Consider the following 26,999-nt stretch of genomic DNA (forward strand, 5'->3'; position numbering starts at 1 on the left):
CCAAGCAACCAAACTGGCTTGAACTGAAGTTTGTCAGCTTCATTGGATTTTGGATAAGGCTGAAATAACATTCTAGGCACCATAGCAACCAGTAATCCATAATAGAGAATACTATGGTAATTTATTGACAGGCACTCTAGACATTAATTTAATGATTTACCTCTGTGTTCATAAAAGAAGATGTGGGACAGATGCTGGAAACAGACAGAAATTTCCCCTGAGAGGAACAAGAAATACTGAGGGAAATCAGGATCATGCCAGAACAGATGATCAGGATATTAGATTGTCTCAGGCTCCAGGGCCAGATGGAATCCACCCCGGAATTCTGAAGTAGAAAAGGGAATAGGAGATATGCAGAACCACCTAGAAGAAAGGGAGAAAAGGACATATGGAACAATGTGGGAAAATATTTTAAAATTCTATATAACATATTTAAAGAAAGAGCCAGTGAAATATGGTTTACATGTCTTATTTTGGCAATGTAAGGGATAGTAATGCTAATTTACTCTAGAAAAAGCCATTACTTAATTAGAAGCAGCAAAGATTCAAGAAGAGGGATTCCTTTAATATTTTAATTGGATCAAGAAAGAAATTCAACTGTGTGGAAGGCCAAACTCTAAGCTTGAAAATACTGAGTATAACAAATGGTACAAAACAAATAGTTTCGAAACAGGCAGATATGGTCCTTACTGCTTTACTCTGAATAAGAAAAAAAAACCCTTTCCATTTTCTATTGTGTGCATCAACAATCTATTTGACTTTTCTCCTTTTCATAGTTCGATTTCTCATGTACTCTTTTTCGTCCTTTTATTCTATTCCAGCCAGTACAGTTTTTCTTATTTCTTCCCCAGTTCACATTCTTTTTGTTATATTTAAAAGAACAAGAGTCATTTGTTCTTTTAAATATTATACGGCATCTAGACTGATGCATAATATTTATACAAGTTTTCTAAGAAATAAATCCTGCAGTATTCAAAAGAATTTTCATTGAATGTAGAGAGCACTAAATAGAAACCTTTGGTGACTTGTTAAATAATTCAGTTGTAATGTTGGTGATCTGTTCTGCAGGGACGATATATAATGTATCTTATTTTGGCTCACTAGCTAAAATAACCTTCTCCAACCTCATATTCTCTAGATGCATTGGATTCCAAAGATCTATTCAAGTTTTATGAATAGAGTATTACCTACCACTCTAAAATTGCATCAGTCATGTTCAGTCACTAAAGAACTGTGAGGACTAATGCCTTGAAGGAAGCCCTTGCATTACCTACATATGTATTAATTACAATATACGTAAGTGAGGATCCTGATAATGCAGGGTGCTAGCTCATATGGAAACCAAGGTGCATATAGCTGTACATCTAAGGCCTTTTTTTCATGTAGACATCAGCACTGAATGAGTTGATGATTGAGGAAGGGGATGTCATTAAATGACATTGGTTTATGCGTGTGGTGATTGATGGACAGATTTATTAAGAAGGCTAACTCCTATCTTGCGTACACCTCATTGATAATATCCAAGTAAGGCTCCAGTCTCATTATCTCTTGGAATGGCTGTTGGGTGCTGCTAAATCAATCCCAATACCTGACTGCATGAATGGGAAACAAATGGGCCACACTGGCTGCTGTTTATGTTATGATTCCTCATCAGTGCTGAGGGCAGGAAGCAAAGCTTGGCATGCAATCATCCTGAGGAAGGGCAGAGGAGGAGACACATTATCTGTGCAAATTTTCAGTGAATGCAGAGGAGGCTAATTTCTACAGAGGGCTTTACTCAGCGAGTGTTGTGCATATAACTGCAAGAACATTGTTGCAAAAAGAATATGGATCTCTGTGTAATAAGGACCATGTTTGCAAAATGAATCAATTGTAAGATAAAAAGTTTGTTCAGTTAATAGAACAGACTAGAACAGTTTATATATTGGATTTAAGTTTAAAGGTCATACATAATTTTTGCATGGGCGGCATATAAATTTAATAAATAAATAAATAAAGTAAGTAAGTAAGTAAGCAAGCCTGTTATTGTTGTCTGCAGCTCCATGGCTCTGGAATGAGCTTCTTTTGCAAATTTGGCAGACATTTCTCTGTAGACCTTCAGAAAGGCTCTGAAGATCTTGTTACACCTTTCAGCTTACTTGAGGAGGGGTCATTATTGGCTTTAGTTGTCATTTTAATTTCCATGGGCTGGCTTTTGTATGTTTATCACTCTTATTTATTCATGTTTTATAGTTGTATGTTTATTATTGTTGTACAATTTCTTGTCTTATGTGTGTCGACTTGAAAAGGATACATAAATTTAAGCAAAGAAATAAGTATTATTTATATATTTTAATAATGTAAATGGAGCTTTCCTGAGTTTATAAAGACAGATTGTGACACTGAGGAGTTCATAATCTGAATTCAAACAGAACAGTAAGTGCATTTTTTCTCAGAGTGCAAGGCCTATCCCTTTCTTCATTTTGCTTCCTGCCAGGCCTGTTTCTCCAACTGATAACTTCTAACCTTCCTTTGCCTATTCACTTTTCAGCTCTAAGCATTGCCCCACAGTAGGTATAATGACTTAACTGCTGACTTAAACTTAACATAGTATAGCCACAATAGGCATACATGTAGTTCACTTAAAGCAGTGTTGTCCAAACTTGGCCACTTTAAGATGAGTGGACTTCAACTCCCAGAATTCCCCAGCCAGCCATGGGAGTTGAAGTCCACTCATCTTAAAGTGGCCAAGTTTGGACAACACTGACTTAAAGAATATAAACCCTGGGCTTCTACAGCAAGAGAGTGACACCCAGACATTCGGAACTGATGTAAATATGAATAGGATAGCACTGGGCATTGAAGACATGTGACAATAAAAACAAGTAATCCGGGTGGGTAAATTTTATTGTAGTTTTTGGGAAGGGAACTTAAACATTAATATTGATGTTCTACAACCTCAAAAATTTAGCCCAGCATATTGCTTTTTCAGGTAGTTTACAACAGACAATGAGATAATTTTTAAATCTAAATAAAGGTTTCATTAAGTAAGCAGCTAGTGAAACACTAGTTAGGATCCTGAGAAGAAATAGAACTGGGTGGATTAAACCTTATCTGTTTGTATAATTTTCTGAATTCCAACCAGATAATATTACTCAAATATTATATGAACAATCAAAGCCAATCTGGGTCAAGGAATGATCTGTGTCACCATTAAACTTAATATGCTTATTTTCATGGAGAAGATAATTGTTGTAAAATATGCACAGCCTTTTAATATTACATCTCATAGAAGAAAGGGAGAGGAAATACACAAATCAACATATTTAATGGAAAGTCAAGTCTAATATCATTAATTCCAAACATATGTCTGTAAACCACATCAATTTTTTTGTAATTCATAGATTTGTTAGAGAAGAAAAACAAAAGATCAAGATTCAAATTAACCATCCATTCTCCATCTTTAGTTCCTCTTACTGGTTTAAAATATCCTTTTAAGATTGTTCATAATATTAATTGCTCAGGGCTGGGTCAAGATATTTTGCTGCCTCTGACTGAGCAGCGCATGGTGCTCCCACCTCCAAGTCCAAGTCCTCAAAGAAAGTTTGAGTCGTGCACAAGATCTTTGGTCGTGCATTGCCACAATTCCCATCTATCTCTTTTCCTCGCAATACTACAATAACAAATTTAAAAATGGACCATTGTGTGTCCTTTCATGAAATCCAAATCAGCTCCCTGCTGTGGTTGCCTCACTCTGCCTAAAGCTTTATTGCTTAATAAAGCCTTTGCCAAACTATTGCCCTCTAAATGGGTCTGTCTCCAGTGGTCATTATCCCCAACCAGGATGGCCACTGGAGGCTTCTAGCACATTACTTTTCCCTTTGTGTTCTAATTTTCAAAACTCTCACATTTTAGCCTTTCTGACTCATTTTAGCAGGTGATTCACATTTATTGTAGATCTGTTTGCTTATAAATCCTTTAGGATATTTATTTTGTTCAAATGGATGCTGTCAAAGAACCCACCCAGATGATGAATTTCATGCACATTCCATTACAGGTTTTCACACACCTGCCACATGATTTCTGGCAAAATTCTTGTTAACTTTTCTCTGGATAACAGAAAGCAACAAGTTGTATTTGTGTTACAGGAAGAATAACAATGTTGGGATAATCTGGACAGGCTCAAAAGCCAATCAAGAATTGAAATGTTACACCTAGTATTTGTAAATTATCTGTCTTGTTGATCAAACTCCCCCCACTGGCCCAAAAACCTAACCACTAATATTCACTTTTCAACATTTCATAATGCTGGAGAGTTGATGGCATGCACAGAATGACAAGGTGCATTCTATTGTTTCAGCATCAGCACCAGCAATAATGCTTTCATGCCAGGAATAATATTGTAGCTATTGGCTGATGTTCAAAAAAAGAAAGAATACCATTTAATTTGCAGATCTTAATTTGCACAGCTAGCAGGTGGGAAGATCTTGTTTCAATTTGTGAATGGAAAAAAGCTGACATAAAGGCACTGATGAGAAATTTGGAATATGAGCATACTTACTGTTTGTACAGTGAATTTGCTCTTCAAAGCATCCTTGCTATTTCCTTGTCAGGTTTTATAGACTTCTTATGTTCATTTAGAAGGCTTTGTCTTCCCCAAATGTATTTTTCCTCTTAATCTTTCTTTTAAATTGTTATTCAGCTTTCCTGTCAATGAGTCCAAGTGAAAAGCAGCTCTTTTAGAACGATGAAATAGTGGCAAAATCTTGAGCATTGATCTTCAGATAGCAAGAATCAGTTTCTAAGAGATTCCTATTCTATTTCTTATTCTCATTTGATACTGTATATCCAGTGGGAGAGACCTCAGTTTATAACAATGTTCTTATTATTGGCTGATCACTTAATTAGATTTTTTCTTTTTAATATGCACACTATTTATTTTATTACATTCAGTTCTGACTGGTGTTTAAACAACAATTCAAGGAAGAAAAACCTATTTTCAAGAAGCATCACATTATAGAAATACTCCTCAAATTGTTAATTTTCCCAATCAGCTCTATAAGGATAAGAGTTCATATGTTATGAGTTTGTTCTATGTGTTCAAAAGTGAATGTGAGTATAATTAATATATAGTCAAGGAATATAGTAAAGCAAAAAGAGGTCTCTCCTTAACATATCAGCTCTTTGTGTGACAAACCAGCTAATGCATAGCAGCAATTGACTACATGAAGGGTCTTACCAAAATTAGGCAACAACAGGTTTTGACAATAATTCACCATGCTAACCGTTCAAAATTGGTTTGAGTTACCGTCACAGTAACTAATAATCAGGATGTACCAATATGCCTTTCAGAAAGCTATTTTTTTAACAAAGATTTTTTAAAAAGCGACTCACAACACTGCCATTAAGCCAGGCGTTTTCAAACTGGGGTGCTGTGACCCCCTGAAGCTTCAAATAGGACTGACCTTTATCATCACCTTGATATCACAAATTCAAGAATCTGCTCTAAATAGGCAGTTTAACTGAAGTTCAATTGAAATATAGCCAGTTTGGAATAGAAGAAATCTATTTAAATAATCCCCTTTGAACATTCTTTGGTAATGTAAGGTTAGAAATTTGGTCCTAGTTGCCTTGCTCAGATATCTGAAGACATCAGGGCAAATATGTTGGTATTTCTCTTAAGTCTGAATGGTTAAAACATTTGTGCTGATAAAGATTCCCCCCCCCCTTATTACCCTTTCTGCCCCCTTTTTTAATATTGCTGATACTATACACAGATAATTTAAAGAATTTAAAGGCTTTACTAGTCAAGAGGGTTCAGCTACAGTCCTAAACTCACTGGCCAAACTTCTGCTTAGAATTAGATTGAAGTGATACAATTTGGTGCCAATAATTTCACTGAACTAAATTTATATACTAGATGCAAAATTTGGGGGGGGGGGGTAGAGTTCATCTATAAGCCTCACTAATGCATATCAAATTATATTGAAAGGAATCAGTAGTAGTTAAATTCATCATTAGATGTTCAAGTTCCAGTATTTTCAATACAAGTAAAGCTAAAATATAAATTCACATTATCCTCCAGTGGTACCCATGGGTGAGTGTGTATGTGTGTGTCAAAAAAGATAAGATGGTCATCCTGGCAGCATGGTTGAAGACCTGCCCCTCTTCTGTGCACATACACATGTATGAAGTTGTGGGACTTTCATCACATAAGTGAGACTACCATCATGCCTTTTTTGACATCCCCTCCCCATTCTTCTCATATGAGCCTCCAGAGACATGCAACTAGAATTTGGTGTGTCTGATGAAAAAGATTGCTTGTAGGATCACTATCAGAATCTCCAAATTTACAAAAGAGGCAACAGCCCCTCCAGTAAACTGTGATGATGCCCAAATGACATACATGTGCACGGATGCCTTGATGTACTTGTCCCCGTTCTGATGCAAGTATGTAAATTGCAGAATCTGTATGATGACGTCATCATGCATGGTTTGTCACTTGCTTTCCTTTGCCCTCCCATGGATGCTCATGGTGATTCATGAGAAAAGTCTTCTGCAAAATAAAGCAGCAGCCCTGAGAAAATATACAATGCAGTAATTTTTTAAAAAACATCTCCTGTAGGTGTTCACACTCTGCTTATTCCATTCCTTATGCTTCTGTTGTGATAAGAATGTAAAAATATCTATAGTTATAGGGGACCAGGTCAGGCAGTTACACTGTAAACCGTTTCATGCTGTCAGCACTGGAATCCAGTTCCAACGTATTTTAGCGGATTGTTATTGTGGGGGACTCACCATGTAAGCATTATGTACCATTAGAGAAAAGGAAGGGTATAAATGTAATACTGTAATCTTGAAGCCGATGGTGATGATGGCTTTAGAATTAAGGAAAACCAAGAAATGGAGATCACTGAGTATTGCTGAAACAGCTGAAGAAAATCTGCTCCCACTTGCATCCACATATTTATAAACATTTATTTTTACAGAACATTTATAATAGCTATTTTTTATAATTGACAGTACGATAATAGTTATTCTCAAGTGATAACTTTAAAAATGTTTCTTTCTCCTATTGACCAGATCATGGTTATAAAACAGATTGTATAGGTCCACAGAAATGAGCTGTGATGAAGCAAATCTCAAATTATATTTTCCTTCCTGCCTCCCTCCCTCGCTCCCTCTAAAAACAATGCACATCTTTTGTTGTTTTATCCTTATCTATATTATTTTAGCTTTTTTTGTTTTATACTTCACATTTTCCTTTCTCATCCCTTCAAGTTTAGTTTATAGTCTCTGACAGCATTCTCTCTATGCTATCTGCCCAAACATCTGTTCCTTTACTGAATCAAAAGCCTCCTTTTCCAGAAAGTGGGATGCAGGTTTACAAAAACTATAAATCCATTTTTTTTTAACATGGTTTTGCCAATGTTAGGCTCCTGCTAAGAAGTTTTACAACTTTTTCCTGTCATGTCTCATTTTTATGCCTAATTCAGTACATGTAATTTATTTGGGGTCTGCGGTAGAGAGAGGAGAATGCTTTTGCCAGCATTAGAATCTACAACTCATTCCGTTTTTATGCTCAAACTTTGTTGTTCTGAATGGTGTTTTTTAAATTTTATATTGGACCAGTGGTGTATATGATCAAATTGGATTCTTAATTGCTATTTTAAGTGTTCTTTTCATCATGAACTAGCTTTCAATGCCACACTTCTTTTGAGTGGCATGCAAGTTATCCAAAAAATAAAACACACACATACCATGCACATGCATGTGTACACAAGAAAATAAATGATCGTTCACATAGACACCCATACACGTAGTGAAGCACAAACATATACACAGACATTCTTGCACACAGACATACATGCACAGAGTAGAAAGGAATACAGTTGGGCACAGAACAGTGATGTGATATGACATGGAGTGGGGGTGTCCACAGGTTAGGCTCAAAAAAGTCAATATGGGGGCCTTGAAGGTGGGATAGAAGCTCCATCCATTTTTTTATGTACAGCACACTTAAAAATGAGTGGAACTTCATTTTCATCATTATGGCCACCATTATTGACTTTTTTGACTGCATGCTGTGGACATCTCTGACATGGAACAATGGGAGAGGGTGAGAAATACAGGACGATGGCCCAAAATGAAGGGATTGGTGGACTGCAATGAGCAGGGGTAAGGAGCATTCCAGAAGAGGAGCAAAGGGAGAGATCAGAGCATACCTGGCTGGGGAATTCTGGGGGCTGAAGTCCACGTATCTTAAAGTTGCTGAGGTTGAGAAACACTGGGCTAGTTGAGTGCAATATATAAACAGAAAACTGGCTGTTGTTACCAAGAATGAAGTAAACTGTCAGGACCTTGGCTCTTGCATGGCTATCACAATAAAGAGAGAGTTCTGGATCAGTGTTTCTCATCCTTAGCAACTTTAAGATATGTGAACTTCAACTCCCAGAATTCCCCAGCCAGCATTAGGAGGTGTACTTATTCTCTGGATACTTGCTTCTCTAACATCTTGTTACTTTCCTGTTACCATCACTCCCCGAGAGAAATAGGCTACAAGAAATGTTGTATTACTCTACAGAAGCCTTTTCTAAATTGATACCTCCAAATGTGCTGGCCCTACAACTTCCAGAATTCCTACAGAGCATGGCTAAGGGCCAGATGGCTGAGTATTATAGGTTTTGTAACCCCATGTATCTGACAACTGGTTGAAGAACTCTGTTTTCAGCAAAAATCACAGGCCTAGCCCAAGATTCTTAAACTAAGAGAAGAATCATGGGTAGGAATACATATATTATACAGTTATGCATGAGAACAATAATTGCAATTGGGTGTCACATTAAACAACCTAAGAAAAATAGCATTTTTTTTAAAGTCACATTTTGAGCCCTTATAAATACAAAGTTAAATGTAAAAATATCAAGTGTGTGTGTGTGTGTGAGAGAGACAGAGAGAGAGAGGGAGAGAGAGCAAGAGAGAGAATTGGGCTGGGGCCAGAAAAGTCAAGAAAACCATGTGTATCTCCTTACCTCGTCCCATTATTAAGAAAAAATAAACTAATCTATTTTGGTTAGCATCATTTATCCTACAGTGTCTAATTAGATGATTCTAGGAAACTCATCAGCAGGACTTGGTAGTAGTAATGATCTTCTGTTCCTTTTCTCTAGCAACTGTTGTTTGGTGACATATTACATTAAAACTTCAGCTTGTTTATCTCCATCATAGCTAGCAGTCATGATTAGGGCCTTTGCACAACTTCATATTTATTTATTTATATTTCAAATTTGTCACTGCCCATCTCACTGCAGAGCAACTCTGGGCAGTTTACAATAAAAAGAATCAATATTAATTAAAACAGAATAAATATCAATTAAAATACATTAAAATACAACAAAATTCCTATATAAAAATAAACGGCTTCCAAGGAACTGGTGTTAACTAGAAGTTATTAGACTCAGGGAGCGTCTTCAAGGCGCCAGTCACCCCCAGGTATTGTGTGCCAGTCACACCTGTTCCTAGATTGAGGGGCCCTACTTATGGTCACTCATGCCTGGTCACCTCCTGGTTGGACTACTGCAATGCGCTCCGCATGGGGCTGCCCTTGAAGAGTATCCGGAAACTTCTGCTGGTGCAAAATGCAGTAGTGTGAGCAATTATGTGTGTTTCTGGTAGAACGCACACTACACCTTTGCTTCACTAGGTGCATTGGTTACCAGTTTGTTTCTGGGTCCAGTTCAAGGTGCTGGTGTTGACCTTTAAGGCCCTTCATGGCATGGGACTGGGCTATTTGAGGGACAGCCTCTCCCCGATTTTATCTTCTCATCCCACGAGATCCAGCAAAGAGGGCATGTTACAGGTTCGGTCATCTAGGGAGCTACATTTGGCAGGCTCTAAGTGGTGGGCCTTTTCTGCTGTGGCACCCATGTTGAGGAATCTTCTCCCCATTGAGCTGAGGTCGGCCTTATCACTTCTGAATTTCTGAAGGTCCCTCAAGACCTGGTTATGTCAGCAGGCCTGGTGACCTGACCTCCCCAGGGGACGGGAGAACTAGTGAGCTGGCTCCATTATTATTAACATCTCCCCATCTATTATATTTTGTATTATCTCTGGTTTTATAGTTTTTAGTGTTTTTTAATAATTAATAATGATAATAGTTTTAGGTATTTATTGCTTTAGTTCTGTTCTACGCCACTCAGAGTCACTGGCTTTGTGAGATGGGCGGCTATATAAATTAGATAAACAAACAAATAAATAAATAAAAATCTAAAGTGTTTTCCATTTTTTCTATTGCCAAGGAATTTTTCCACACTGAAAAATCATATAGTTCTATGTGTTGGATGCATCACTCTTCCACCCAAGTGTATCTTTAATTCTGCAAATTAGAGGAAGGATCACCTAGTGTGATATTTTCCATTCTAGTCTGCTGCTGTGATGTACATGAAAGGGTTAAAGCTGGAACAACCAAAGGCCACTCCCTTTGGGACTGTCCATGCCAGTTACTCACAGTATTACTTTCAGGACTTTGTGTGTTGTTGATAGATACACCTTTACCTGTTGTTCATGTTTGCCCTGCTTTTATCCACCTTATTATTCTATTTTTGTCAGACTGTGTTTTGATGTTTTGCTAACGTTTAATAAACAAACATCAAGCTATATTTTTGCCAGCTGAACCAAGTGGTGTGTGTGCTTGCTCTGATCTGGATATAGAGATTGATTGGGGATGTGCTGGGTGCAAATTAAACTGGAAATTACCACAGTAATTTTCAATACTATGTGGATGGAAATGCCAGATGATACCTGTATCACGGAATGGAAGCTTCATTTGCATACATTTCCTGGTCTCTTCCAAACAAATTTCAAACTTTGGTTCATGACTCCTGCAAGGGAACACCATACTTCTCCAGTAATGGTGAAGCTGAACTTAAGCACAACATCAGACACCATGCTACATCCTCAATATCCAATTATATTTACTGATGTCTTTATATCATTTATATTCTGCCTTCCCTGGAGAAGTTTGCTTTCCAATAACCCCAATTTCCTGACATTTTGGAGTTTGTGCCAGCTTGAGTTAGCATGGCAAACTCTCAGCACTAAAGCTTGATGAAGGCATTGCAAAGGTGGAGTACTCAATGTGCGAGCACTCTGTGAGATCACAGCTAGTGACACCTCTTTAGCAATGCCTTTTTTCATCAGGTGTTCATGCTTTCAGCCTGAACATTAACAGCAGAGAAGTATTGGCAGAAAAAACTACACCACACAATCCAGAAAACTGATAAAATTGAGTAGTTCCACCTTTGTAATATCTGAATAAGGCTGCCATGTTAAGCAGAAAGATTATTTATCAGTGGAGTTTACATAAAATTTATAGAATTATGTTACTGTTTGAATTTTGAAACCTTAACTCCTATGGAAGCCAGCACCCTATAATACATTATTTTATTTATGAATCAGGCTGTGGCAGGCTTTGTTTAGTGACAGGATAAACCTGAGGTTTTTATTAATTTAGAGGAATAGTGCTCTTACACTAATTTTAGAACCTTCAGCTTTAGTGGAGTACAACATTATATTGTATGCGGTTAAGTGTATTCTTTCTCTGTTGATGGCCCCCTTGTTTGCTGACTGATTTTTTTAAACGATCTGTCACAGATCACAGATCACAAAACGAATCTTTTTACTGCAAGCAGGAATTAAACTGAGGATTTTTGGTATCAATGACGTTGGCTAGAAAACTCCCAATACATTTGTTGAATTTCTTTTTCTTGGTTTTGCACTCTGTAGCTAAAGGAACTCCAGTGAAATCAGGCAAAACTGCATTTATAAATCTTTCAAGCAAAATGCATTTATAAATCTTTTCTAATGAGACAGGGCTCTGAATAGCAATGCCATCTCTCTGGTGACCAATGCTATAAACTAAGCAGTATTTATACCATAAAGCTTCTGTGTGGGGCACTGCAGAAATGTAATTTCAGGCAGCAAGTCCATAGATAAAAGGAAGGCATGATATATCTGGGTGCTAGCTGTCAAACTAGCTAGCATGAATGTGTGTGCATGCATGTGTCTGTGTGTATATATACGTATACATATTATGTATACGTATATATATGAATGAAAATAATCTTTGAGATACATCAAATTGGTATTCTGAAAAGTATAGACCAGGGATGTGCTGCTGCTGCTGCTGCTGATTGATGATGATGATGATGATGATGATGATGATGATGATGATTATTTCAGGGCTGCCCTAGCATTCCAGGAGCTGTACTCCCCGAAACTAGAATCAGTAGAAGAACTGAATGTGAAGTAACTTATTGTTTATATTATTTTCCCCCAAGTATTTATTCTTTTCTTTTTTTATGGAACATTAAAAACCACAGTATCTGTTTATGTATCTTTCTTTGGAGTGGCGTTGGGATCACTCCAAGAGGACTAAATTTGGTCATAGGATGTGCAGATAGAAAGTATCTGTCTCTTTTAATATGGCAATCAGAGATGAATGCATCCCAGCTATGAAAGCTTCTGGGTTCCTCACTGCCAACCTGGGAAATGTGGAGGAGAGGACTAATCTGAAGGTCATTAAGGCTTGTGACATCTTTACCAATCTCCAGATGTGATGGAACTACGACTCTCCAAATTCCCATCCGGAGGAAACTGAGCTAAGGCTGATTGTCTCTTGGAACTAGCCCACACAGGTTGTTCAAAAAAAAAAAACATCATGTATACAATCCACCACTGGGTAGCCTTGAAAAGAGAAGTTCTTACTATACTAAAATAATTTTCTTTGACAAATACTGATAATATTGAGCCAGTGTGGGATATTTGCTTTCCTGCTACTCTGAATTCAGGCTGTTTTATCATGCTTTCCAATACCAAAGATAACATGTGTGATAGGTAATTATTCAATGCTGAAGGTTTTAGAGACCTAAGCTTTTGGAGAAAAGTGAAGCAAAGCATGAATGAAGGAAAATGAGCAAAGATGAAGTTAAAGCCCCTTGATTTTGAGGAGTCTTAGTCTAATTTTGTGTAAGTATAATCTGAACTGTAGCCATTAACAATTGCCTATTACTTTTTAAATATGAACAATTGATGGGGTTACTTTGGGAGTAGCAGAAGTCCAGATAGTCTACAAGTGAAACAATAAATTCTGATTGTTAATTGTATTTTTCCTGATTCTTTACTTTCTTATTAAGTGAGCTGCAAACCAAGACAACACTGCATATATAGATTGATCAATTGATAAATAGATAGATAGATAAATAGATAGATTAATATGCCCTATTTGATGAAAAGAGAGCAAGACATGGTGAATGAATTTTCAAGAGCTACGAGAAACAGCAGTCCTCTCCCAAATTGTTTAACATTTACATTTTAATGTGCCTAAATGTATGAACATATTGGATGTTATTTAGCAAGCAGTACATTACTGTGGCATGCCATTCTGCATTGCATGATAATGTAATTTTATTACTTCCTTTCAGATTTATGGTTTGCACTATTTACTAGGCCAAAAAAAAAAAAATCATGCTTATTGGCTAAAGTTTAATTGCATTAATATTATTATTTATAAAATCTATTGACCATTTCAGTTCCAAAGGATTCTAGGTGGTTTAAGAAATATAAAACACCCCCACCCCCACCAATAACAATAAATTAATAATAGTGCAAAACAAAAATAACCATTTTGGCACTAATGACTTCACACAATCAGTGTTGAAAGGCTTTTCGAAAGAACCAGTTTACTAGCTTTTGGAAGACCATAAAAGTGGGAGCAACATTTGTCTCGGGGCTTAAGCTGTTTCAGAGGTGGGGAGTCCTCAGAGAGAATGAGTCCTGTTGAGTCTTCTTTTGCTACACCTCATCCGAGAGGGGTACCATCAGATGCTCTTGATCATCAAGATTGGACATACAGAAGCTATTAGTGAAAGGCAGTATTCCACTTCTTCTTATGACTTGATAAAGGTATATATTACCTTGTTTGTGTTATATATATGTACCAGAGAAGTATATGTGTTGTCTTGAAGAAACTAAATCAGAATGGCAAATATGTTTGTGCGTGTATGTGTATATGTATTAATTCATCCTCATGGACTTACAAACCAACCAACCAACCAAGATATGCCCAAATGATTAGTATTAGGAAAATGGCTGAGTACAGAGCTGCATATATTATCTTTCTTAATTGTTTAACGTCATTGAGGATCAAGGATTTTCAGCAGATCCTCAAAAATCTGCTTTGGTCTTATTTCTGCTTTATAGGTTGGTTTTTAAAGTCAGTACTTTGTAAAAATAAATTAAAAAAAACTGAAAAAAATGTTTGCCAGGCCAGATGGGGAAGCATAAGACTTTATTTATTTAATAAAGCATGAGATGGTTGAAGGTCTCCTCCCCCACCCCCCGCCCAGCTTTTGAAACTCTAACCAGACGTTGCTTACGGCTAACCCTCATCACTCCATGGATTTTTGTGGTGGTGAAACAACTGAAGACAGTTCATAGCCACTACCTAGCTAGGCACATTTGCATGTAAGGATAGGAAATTCTGTTCCTTTCATTAATTCTTTTCATTTCATTTTCAACAAACATCTTCTCTTGCTTCATGTAAGTTCTGCTCAGACTTTTGTTTATAAACTTGGCAGCAAATATACATCTACTTTCAGAGGAACACTTTCCCCTTGCATTTTATATATATTTTCGCTAGAGTATACATTTGTTGCAAGACACACACCCTCATGGAAAATACAGTTTTGGGCACACCTGTCTGTAACAGATACATGCATATGCATATTTCTCTCTAATATATACATTTGTATACACTTTTGAAAATGTCAGTCTCATGTTGGTTAAGTCATACATATCATTAGGTTCCTCTATATAGTCATCAAATCCCAAATTGGTATATTGATCAAAGAATTCTGATGGACCAGATTTCTCATATCTACTTGCATATAGTATATAGGATTGAACAAATTCTTATATCTTGGTTCTAACTGATGTGCTGGTTCTGATGAGCTTCCTTTAGAGTTATTTGCTTTGCAAGCATCCATCCATCCATCCATCCATCCGTCCATCCATCCAGTCTATATGTCTGTCTATTTTATTTAAGTCACAGTCCAGTATCGGCAGGCACTTAGTAAATACCAGTTAAATAACCTCTATTAAAATAAAGATACCTGCAAGTTTAGCTCAGCTCCTGGTGACTATATAGACCACATAACTGACTTTGGCTGGTTTCAGAGAGCCCAATAGTATCAGATCTGATTAATATTTGAATGGAACTTCACTAGAGAATACCATGGCTATAAATTAATAAATTTTACTAGGAAGTAAAAAAAAAAAAATCCTGGAAGGAGGCACTGGCAAGCCATTTTTGAATAAAAGTAAAAAATTCCTTGGACATGTTCAGTGAAGTCATTAGCAGTTGAGCTTGACTCAACTGTGCTGTTTCATGTACAAAGAAAGTGGGGATTCCTAGTCATAAAATTGCGATCAACATCTATGGCCACCGTAAATAAAACTTGACAACTGAGTATTTGAACATTCTCCCTCAACTCCTGGGTCAATGCCCCAAGGCCCTTCTATTCATCTATCTTAAATTAATAATCTCATTTATGTGCTAGGAAATGAATCAGAGCTCTCTTGAGCCAAGCATTTCCATACTAAATTTGATTAATTTTGATGACTATCAATTCACACTGTTAATTAAGTAAGGTACAGTGATTAAAAAAGCTATGGCATGTTGTCTAAAAGCAATGGTCACTTAAACTGCTGGGTCATTCCTAGCTGAATATAAACAGGGCATTCCAAATATTTAAATGATTAGTTCCAAAGTTTGAAGATAATATTAATCTTCCTGAAATTTGCAGCTAGTTGGCTAGTGCCTCCCTTCTTTCTCAGAATGGCATGGATGGAAAAGCATTCACTGTGCTCACAGGAAAGAGAGGGATATATAGCCTTGGCTATCCATCTGGCATTTTCTTTTGGACATTAATGATATGAAAGAATTGGGACTGGAATTGTTTATTTTGTTCTTCCATTTCCCTAGAGTATTAGTATTCATTTTAACTCAGGGTTGGGTAGCCTGTGGCCATGCAGATATTTATTTATTTATTTATTTTTATTTTTATTTTTATTTTTATTTTTATTTTTATTTTTATTTTTATTTTTATTTTTATTTATTTATTTTTATTTATTTATTTAAAAGATTCATATTACCACCCAACTCGCAAAAAATGTAACTCCCAGTGATGTACAACAATAAAACAAGATATGATAAGCCCCATAAAACAACCAAAAATCACAACAACAAAACACACAATTGGGGTGCTTATTATTCCATATAAATCTCACTATGGTGCAGGCCTTCCTTTTGAAACAACTGCTTCCTTCCTATGTTGCAACTCAGGAACTATATTCTATAGATAAAGACCTTTTCTGTCTGCTGAAGAATGGAATTATAAAAGGAAAAAAGCCCATTTAGAATGGATTGTTTCAGGAAAAAAAAAAGTTTCATTTTTTACTTTTCTTCCATCATAGCTATGACAATTTTGCAGCTGGATTTTAATTGCTGATGCCTTGTATTTTTTTTGTAATTTTCATTGTGTTGTGGTTTCTTGTCATTTTTTAGGGCTTTCATGATTGTATATATAGTTATATGTTTGTATTATTTGTTCGGTTATTTTATTCTTGATCTTGATTGCTCAGAGTCTTGTTGGATTGGAGCAGCATGCAACCCCCATATGTAAGTAAGTATATAAATAGGAACAGCAATGAGATTACATGATATATCCCACTGACACTTAATAGAGCCTTTCATCTTTTGGCTATTATAGGGAAAAGTTTAAAAAGGTCCAAGTTTTTACACAGGGATAAAGATACTGTTGTGTCTGAGGAAGCTCATACCACCTGCAAAATAATGTTTTGACATCATACATCTTGCAGTTTTGTGTTGTTTTCATAAAACTGAATGCATCATTGTCATAATCCACCAATAGGCAACTTTATCTTGGATTCTGAAACATAGGTCGGTGTTACAGTGTAAGGACTGTAACAAACACTATGGAGGACAGACAGGCAGAAGACTGGCAGAGCGCATCTACGAGCACCAACTAGCAGTCAGAAAACATGATGAAAACTTAATCTCACAACATATGGACAGACTGAACCATAGTTTTAACTGGGAAACTCTCAGCATTTTAGACCAAGCCAAATCCAAAAATGCAAGAGAAATCTTGGAAGTTTGGTATTCAGACAAGGCAGCAATTAACAGACACATAGAGATAAACAGCATCTACATACTATTCAAAAGAGACCAAAGATCAGAAGATCGCCTCACCAGCAATCATCACCCAGATAAGCAAAGGTTACCACCAGGCACACAATCAAGCAGTAAACATACCGGTAATCAAGGAACTACCAGAGGAGCAAAACAAAAGCCCCACCCCCACCAGCACTGGCAAGGCAGACCACAGTATATAAATAGAGAGCAACCCCCATCCCATTTTCGCACTGAAGATGTTACCTAGCTGGTAATGAAACGTTTGCAAGAAAACAACCAAGCTCAGAGAACCCCAAGGACTCCACATAGGTCAGGATATCAGTTTCAGAGATTCCATTTCCTGAAATGGTTTGCATAGCCCATACATCCAATGCCATTGTGATAATTTCTATTCTTGCTTTCCTGATCATGCTCTATTGTTAGGGGCATGAGATATGCCTTCCTTCTCAAAAAAGCATGAGAAAGAAAGTGAAGCTATAGCTGCTTTGAATTGCCTATACATAGATTTCTCATTGAAGATTAAAGAATTCACCAGCACTCTTGTGTTGTCACGCTAATCTTTTTCCTAATACATCTGAGTAATCTAAGTTCAGAGAGACTCATTCCTTGGATTGTTTCCAGTCCTGATGGTTGTTAGAGAAAGTTAATACTGGTCTCCTGATCATTCTTATTGCTCTTCTCTGAACCCATCCACATAATTGGAATCTACCTTAATGTCAAGCCCAGAATCAGATATGAGACTTGGGATTGGATCTGACCAATTTAGAATAGAGAAGAACAATTACTTCCCATGATTAAAAAGTATATTTCTTTTAATGCAATCAAAAATAGTATTTGTTTTTTGAACAGTCTTGTTACACTGCAGGATCATATCAACAAACTGGGATCTGTCCAGAGTGACATGATAAATATGGAGCCCTAGAGTTCTGGAATCATTAATAAAAGTGCATTTGAAAAACACACTTGTTTTGCCTCTTTATTTAAGCAAAATTAATACTTTGGCTGGAGCTATATTATTTCACAGGTTGCTGCTGAGTATTTGGTTTGACACTTATATAAGAAAGGGCACTCTTCAACAAGAAGCATATATGAAGTTGAGGGTGGTGTGCATTTTGATTAAAATGTTGCTCAGTGGCCTTTCAGGCAAATTCTAAAATTATTTAATATTCCTTTCGGCACATAGATGAGAAATGGCAATGACAATATTAATAAAAGAGGGCTTATAGGAGTGTAGAATCAGAGTACCGGGTCCTCACAAAAGTTATTTATCTAGCTAGAGTTTCATTTCAAAGTGAACAGAAATGCTATGATGCCTGTATTATGCAAAAGCCTTAAAACTCTGTTAGACATTCTTAACCCACTCTAATTTATTCTGGGAGACTTTAATCTTCTACAGAATGGAACTGCTGTGAATTTTTCAAAAGCCATCATAATCTACTAATATGAGGAAGAAGAAGATGAAAAAAAAGAGAAGACTTGTAATTATGACATTGGCACTGGGTTTCAAGAGTTTAGTTTAAATTTATTCTGAAAGTGTAAAACAGAGAACAAGAGTTAGTAGGCTATGTTATACAGTTAACATTTCAATCCGTCTCCAATTCTTTACAAATGCGTTGCATCTTTGCCGTTAAGACACTCTGGTGGAGTGGTCTAAGCTTAAAGAAAAAGAGAATGATCCGAAAAGCTACTTTGACTCTTCACATTCATAGAGTATTTGATCATGTAATACGTGGTATCTGTGGTGTTGAAAAGAAAGTGATTTATCAAGCATGATAAAACTGTTACCTGCTAAGTGACGGTAACAGACTTGGAGAAAAAGATGAAAAAAAAAGCAAACTACAATCATTTGTACAGTTGGGACAAAAAAACAACCATGGCAAAAGTGTAATACTGCCTTAGTAAAAACATTTACTACAGCATGTTGCTTCCAATGAAACACTTAAGACTTCCCATTTATATGTTAACAAGCAGGACTTCAGTTAAAAATTCCAATGTAGAATGTTTGTCTTCTGCCATCCAGCTATGCCCTCTTTCATGGAACTCCATTCCATTCTCCACATTCTGGTTTTTAATTTATTCCCCTCAAGGTTTTCATCATTTTATGGACACTGAGCATGCCTTAATAGTCTGTTTTATGTTTTGCTGTTGTTGATTTGTTGTTTTTCCTCAGGTTTTGTTTTACTTTTGCAAACATGAGGTTGATGCCACTTTCACGTATGGCTTGTGACGCCTTGGTGTTTCCTCAATAATTTGTCAGTTAATAAAAACATTTACTTAACCTAGCTTTCTATACAAGTTGTGTTCAGATGGGGATTTCTAATGTCATCTTTAAAAATGTGCTTATCTGTTTATTCCTCCTGCCTCTCCATTGCAGTGGCTATCAAGATACAGTAATACTTATAAAATAGAAGCTAAGATAGTAATGCTCATCAGTTTAAAAACTCAGTTAAGCAAAGCACGTGAGTAAGAACTAAAGGCAATGCCAACCAGATTTCAGCTATTTCGGTCTCTCTGAATAAAAATGCCTTTGATTTCCAGCAGAAAGAGAACAAAGATGAAGCTAGCATGACTTCTCTTGGACAGATCGCCAAAGCCTGGGAGCAACTATTGAAAAGTCCTCTTTAATGTGTGGGCTCTGAAGGTAGCAGGAGAGAGTGAGGCACTGCTCCTGAGGATCTTAAAAGCTGGGCAGTCTTATACAGGAGAATGTGATTTTTTTCAGACGGACTGGTCTCAAGGACACAGGCTTTGCTGCTCTTAATCAGCACTTTCCACTGTGTCCTAAAGCAGACTCTTAGCCAATGAATTTGTAACAAGGGAACCACATGCTTCCTTCTTATGGCCCAGTCAGCTGTCTTGCCACATCATTCTGGAGCAGCTGAGGCTTTCAGAGTTTCGTGTAAAGTGCATTTTATGTAGGTTGCATGCCTTCATAGCTATATCCAGCATTTCTAGGACAACACTTAGGCAATCCATGAGTTTAGCTCATGGCAGCTTAGATTAAATGTGAATTCTTATCTTCCAATCCATTAGTGACACCAATTTATAATTTGAACAACTTGTTTGGATTGTGGTGGGGAAAAAGATGGAAAGTTGGGTATCAACAGCATACCAGTTGCAATAAATCCCAAAAAACTCTGCCAGCAGTTTCATAACTGGAACCTTGAAGGACAATCCAAGTGACGATGCTCCCCTCCTTACTACTTCTCTAACAGGAGTGGAGGGAGGGGAAGATGCTTTTATTTATAATATGCATATATTTATGCAGGACAATAAGCTTGCATAAAAAGTAAGTTTCATGTATTCCATTTGCCATATTCTCTGAATTACATGATACAGACAATGAGGTTTACTGTTGATTATACTTTCTTGGTGGTGGTATTTTTCTTCCCTAATTTATCTTTAAATTAAACTACAAGCCCAGCTTTAGCTTGAACAACCATTGCCAGAGCAAGATTAGCTTTTGCAAAGCAATTGAATACAACATTTAGCAGACACAATAGAAACATCAGCAACATTAAATATGAGAATAGGTATGTCACAAGTTTCTATTTATTTTAAGGGGTAAAATCTTGGAGGTATATGTAATATTGCAAATCAGTTGGCATGACTTCATAGCACTTTGCATTTCTAGGCCCGTCATGTGGTAGCCAGTGAAGGAGGGGACAGGAAAGCACACAATTCAAAACCTTAATATTTCACATAATTAAATATTATGAGAATACATTGCAAGGCAAAAGGCTTCGGTTAGCAGGACTGGCAGACTGTGTCATCCCAGCCAGTCTTTTTTTTTTTTTTTTTAACTTCATTTTGGATTTCATAAAGGCTAAAATGAGCCAGTGCTTCTATTCCAAGTGAACTTTTAAGTGCAACATCGAATTACAGAGACAATTTGTGGCTTCATCCTGTGGTGCATAGCGCATATAGGCAAATTTGAAACTAAGATGGAAGGCAAAGACAGAGAAAGCATTTTTGAAGGGGTTTGAATGAAGTGAAATGGCCACTAGGATCTCCTTCCTTCCTGCAGTTGTAGAGAGGGAGATAAGCTAGTTAACTTGGCTCCGCTTTTCTTCCATGCCCAACTGGCATATTTTTCTTTTTAAGCCCCATTCCTTCTCCTAATTTGCTCTTGTTCCCAATATGCTGTTCAAGAATTATATTCTTTCTCTCCCTTCCTGCGACATCTTTGTTGCTGCTTCATTAACTGGCACACCTTCAGTATGTTTCATTACAACCTCTCTCCTCACTTACTGTGCTGATCTCAGGTACAGATATAAACCAGCTCTCAGACACTAGGCAGTATTTATCTTCCTTGCTATTCAGAAGAAGGGAAAATGGGCTGAATCATCCCAGGGGCAAACATGCCCATATTTGTCTCTGTCCATCTTCCTGCTCCTTCCAGCAGCTGGAAATATGCTTCATTAGGAATAGTAGTTGGCCAATAGCTGCATTTTTTAAACAGTATCCTGTACGGGGCCTAGGCTTTATTTGTTTTGAGACAGCCCATCCAATTTCTTTTTGAGAACAAGGACTTTGCTTTTGGAAGCACAGCCAGCACATAAATTGAGTGACTGCCAGTAAAGAAAATATCTCTTCCTTCACTTATACAAGATATTTAGGCAGGAATCTTTGAAATTATTCTTGGCTAAGAGGCTTTGGGAGAAAGTAAGGTAACGGGGAAAGATGACAAATCAGAACCCGTGATTCCTAGATTCTTAGGTGCAACAGAGGAGGGAAGTCCCTTTTTGTCTGCCTCAAAATGTTCTTGTGAGGTTGGCTAGTAGGTACAGGATTTAAATGCTGAGGTGGGCTTGCATCATTCCTTTTTGTCTAGTTCTAGAAAGGGAATGTGTATGACATTCCAGTCTACTTCTGCTCACTTTCCCTTAGGGAAAACGAGAAATAGAGTCAATCTTTCTGAACTATCTGGGCATATAAGAGACAGAATCCCTTAAAGATGTAAAGAAATCATATTAGTAAATATTTAATGAAGAAAAAGATAAAAAGGGAATAGTGAAAAACACTGTGTAGTGCACAGTTATATATTTTAAAAAATAAGTGTTATACCAGAAAGCTGATCTAGCTAGAACAATGTGTTGGGATAGACTATTCTAGCCCGGTAGGCTAACGCAAGATTCCTGATCCAACAGCATCTGATGTATTGGTCAAATTTGGTCCTGTGAATTATCTGGGAATTGCCAGGAAAAAATAAGGACTACACAGACAAGAATAAGGGATTTTTCTAGTTTTTGCCATTCCAGTGGAATGATCTTGCTTGACAGCTATCCTTTTGGGCAATAGGCAATAATACAGTAAGCAGTAAAAGGGCTACCAGAGGGACATTAATGTCATTAGCTTGCAAATGAGCAGGGAATGGTCAAATATTGCTGGGCACAAATGAGCTGTTTATTTTGGCCGGTAAGGACACACTAGAGTGAAATGAATTAATGCTGTCTGAATAATGAGATTCCACATTTCAGATCTATATTCTCAGTAAGTCAGAATAGGAGGAGTTTCCAAATGATATCTGCCCTTGAGATTTAATTGAAGTGTAATGTAACTAACACCATAACCTCATAACTAAATAAGTACAAGAATACTTCATTCCACCCATGAGAATTTCCCTCAATGCTCTTCTCCTCCTCAAAAGCAAATTCTCTTTCATCAAACCAAATACATATGGATTGGGGAGGGGGGGAGCAGAAGATTTTCGCTGTCCAGCACTACTCACATTTGTGTATATGCAAGGGGATGCTGGCTGGGACTTCACTAAAGGGAAGCAGAGGATGAAGCATTTCTCTCAGACAACTAAGGAGAGGGTTTAAACACAGCAAATCAGCCAGGGCCTTCGTTACTCAAATGCTTACTTGTTCTTATAGTGAAATCCTATAGATATTTTTTTTTTCAAACTTGGCAACTTTAAGATGTGTAGAGTTCAATTCCCAGAATTCCCTAGACAGCATGCTGGCTGGAGAATTCTGGGCATTGAAGTCCACACATCTTAAGATGATTGTGAATGAGCTTTGGACTTGTGGCTTCCTTTCTCTCCTGAAAGAAGGAGTATGACTGCTTCTGTTTTTACTTGAGGACTTTATGGATCTGCCAGTTCTGTAAGTTCCAACAGTGAAGATGCTGGTCCAAGTGCTCAAAGATGAACTATTGGGACTGGCTGCTAGGAGAAGACATTGACTGAAAGCTTTACTTGCATTAGTTTTAACCATTTTTTTAAAAAATGCTTTCATTCTCAGCATAAGTAAAACCAAAATTAATATTTTATCTTTTTTTATGTAAATCATAGATTTGTTGTCTTTAGCTCTTAAGTTTTTAGCTATTATGAAATAGCTCCATATAGCAAAGATGAATTTTGATTGCAGCAGTTAATTTTTTATCATACTAGATTTTATTAACTATGCTGTTTTGGATTTTACTGATTTCTTTTTTTATTGTATTATTTGGATTTCATGGTTTTGAGATTTGTTTTAAAATAGGCATGTCACACAAATAACTATTTTATGGGGCTATTAGCGGATAAAACAAAGAATTGCCCTGATCCACTTTTATTAGTTTTGCTTAGATGAAATCGCATGCCACCAAATGAGAACTGTTTTAAAATGAAAAAGAACCCTTCCTTTCCTTGTATATAAAGGACAAGAAGAGGGGGAAGGAGGATATGTGAGTACAAGATTTACAAAAGCACAATCTTGATAATCTAAGCTATGGTTTAGCTGATTGTCTGAACTGAGTACATGAAATCAGTGGCTGAGAAGGAGGAAGTGAAGCAAAAATAATTCTCAAAAAGCTTTGCTAAAGAAATAAGGTTTTAGTAAAGTATTCAAAAATGGTTAGAAAGAGACTGACCTCATAAAGTGTGAGCTTTTGTTTTGGAAAAATGCAGGCTTCTTCAAAGATGGATGTGTCCTATGTAAAACAAGGCAAATGGGAAATAAAACTTTGGAAACAATATATATATTTCTTCCTTATTTGCTGTTTGTATATCAATTGTATACTATGCAGGCCTTTGAATATTGATAGTATGATTTATAACTGCATTTGAGCTACATTTAGACTTGCAGTTCAATACATTTGGAGGGGAACAGAATACGTATTAATGCATCTAAGTGCATCTTTTTCCTTGATTTTTCAGGTCACGTGTGCAAATTTAACCAGTGGTGGCAAATCAGAACTTCTAAAAGCAGGCAGTTCCAAATCCACACTAAAGCATATATGGACAGAAAGCAGCAAAGACTTATCAATCAGCCGGCTGCTATCACAGACTTTCCGCAGAAAAGAAAACGAAACAGATTTGAGTGTGCGGTATGATGCCCCTGAAACCTATTCGGAGCAAGATCTCTGGGACTGGCTGAGGAACTCCACAGATCTTCAAGAGCCTCGACCCAGAGCAAAGCGGCGGCCCATTGTCAAGACTGGGAAGTTTAAGAAAATGTTTGGCTGGGGTGATTTTCATTCCAATATCAAGACAGTCAAGCTAAACCTCTTGATAACTGGGAAAATAGTTGATCATGGCAACGGGACGTTCAGTGTTTACTTTAGGCATAATTCAACTGGCCAAGGGAATGTATCAGTGAGCTTGGTGCCCCCAACCAAAATAGTAGAATTTGACTTGGCACAACAAACAGTGATTGATGCCAAAGATTCCAAGTCCTTCAACTGCCGCATTGAGTATGAAAAGGTTGACAAAGCCACCAAGAACACGCTCTGCAACTATGACCCTTCTAAAACATGTTACCAGGAGCAAACCCAAAGTCACGTCTCATGGCTCTGCTCCAAGCCCTTTAAAGTAATCTGTATTTACATTTCCTTTTATAGTACAGATTATAAACTAGTACAGAAAGTATGTCCAGATTACAACTACCATAGCGACACGCCATACTTCCCTTCGGGTTGAAGCAGACCATACATCTAAGACTGAGGATCCCAAGGAATAAAATAAATAAAATAAAATAAAAGAGGTCATATGACAGGGCTATTACCTCAAAGAAGAAGGCCACAACTTTTGCCCGGAATGTGTCTACACTTTGCTGCTGATATCAACTGGCTGCAAATATGTTAACGGAAGCCAATCTAATATCATTTCTGCCCAGTCAGCTCCATTACATATCAGTCCAGTTGTAAATCACTATTTAAATAATGCCACATATGGTTTCTCTTTCTCTCTCTCTTTCCTTCTCCCTCTTTGCATCTACAGAGATACCTCTTAAGAGGGCTTTCATTGTCTGATATATGTTTCAGGATCACCTGTCATCAAGCAAAAAGGATTAATTAGCTAAAGAATGGTTTCTTACACAGACTGTTATGGAAATCTAAGTCTTGAATACATGATAATCAATAATCCCCATCCATGCATTCCTTCACTTGAAGTAGCTGTACTGGTAAATATTACTGTGTAGGAGTAAATGCTTGTTCAAACTGGGATGGGGGTGGGTGGCAGGGGATATGTATGTGTTTAGAGTTCAGTAGTTCTCTTTATATGAACACAATTGAGGATAGTGACTTTTCTCCAGCACACCGTGGGCACATTCAAGGTGATGTTAGGTGGCTCTCATTCTGCAGGGGGAGCCTGGTTGAACAAATAAAGATGAGCAAACATTTGGAATTTACATGTCAACAAGCCCAATGATTTTGTATCCTGATAGTCATCACTTCAGACAGATAGGATCAACTTGAGAGCCATCCCCAACTGAGATGTCCTACGGTCACCACGTAGGAAGGAAAAATGCCTGAAAGGCAACCTGTAAGTTGTAAATGTCTGTCTTATCTTTATTACACAATATTGTAACAAATTCAATATCCTAGTCTTCATTTGTATGAATGGTTTGTATTGTACATAGTTTAACCAGTGTTATTTCAGCTGCTAATTAATATTAACTTGTAATTGTCTCCTTCTCTCTCTCTTTCTCTCTCCTCCCTTTCTTCTGCTTGTTATTGGTTAAAAAAAAACAAGGAAATGAGGAATCCATTTTATCAATGTAGCTGTAAACTCCATTTAAGAAGACAGCATTCTGTACAAAGCATATATTCAGCTAAATTATTGTTGAGAGCTATACACTTACAACATTTACAGTCTGTCTGTATTTAGACCTTTTTCTTTCCAGGTGAAAAATATTGAAATGTACATAAAAATAAAATACTGAAATTCAAGTTTCAATATGCATTCTGTAGCTGGTGGTTTAAATAGCACGAACAGGCTGATTATTCAGTGGGAGTATCTTCTTTTACAAGTCAATATATATGTTGGAGACTTTGATGTTTGTTGTCCCACACCTCTGGCCAACAAAAGTTGGGCCCTACAGATCAGGTTTCTTATCTTTGTATGCAACTTTTCAATGGAGAAAGAATTTACCAATTTTCAGTGATTTTATTTATATTTCAAATTTATATCACAGCCCAACTCCAATTTTCATAAGAACCCCAAGGATCTGAGGGCAAATTTAACATAATGGCAAGAGGCCACTGTGTCAGATTAAGGGTATACCAATTTCCTATAAAAAAAGGAGTGAGATGCAATGCAGTGTTAGAACATGCTGACTTTTGTCCTTCATTCCTTCCCCCCGCCCCCTACTAACTTTTGAGCTGCTAGGAGAACCTTGCTGGGGGGAAAAAAGTTTCAAGCAGAAAAATAGCAGGTAGGGAAGAGATCACCATCATTACAGAGATGCTGTTCCCAGCATAGCCTGCCATTAGGACACTAGTTTCATCCTTCTGATTTGGTCATGAGCCACAGATG

The 26,999-nt window shown here is 37.0% G+C and overlaps 1 protein-coding gene across 2 annotated transcripts in view; it reads left to right on the top strand.

Moving 5' to 3' along the window:
* Positions 1-26,541, top strand: part of NXPH1 (neurexophilin 1) — a 296,010-nt gene extending 269,469 nt beyond the window's left edge. For both annotated transcript variants that reach the window (XM_088150645.1, XM_088150646.1), the window contains exon 7: positions 24,399-26,541. In XM_088150645.1, the coding sequence (XP_088006771.1) occupies positions 24,399-25,160 (762 nt within the window). In that variant the 3' untranslated portion in view covers positions 25,161-26,541. The remainder of the gene's footprint in view (positions 1-24,398) is intronic.
* Positions 26,542-26,999: the final 458 nt, after the last annotated feature.

This window comes from Python bivittatus, unplaced genomic scaffold, assembly GCF_059951505.1.
Source record: "Python bivittatus isolate LINGU-HERP-01145 unplaced genomic scaffold, Pbiv_v1 ctg000610_np1212, whole genome shotgun sequence".
NCBI lineage: Eukaryota > Metazoa > Chordata > Lepidosauria > Squamata > Pythonidae > Python > Python bivittatus.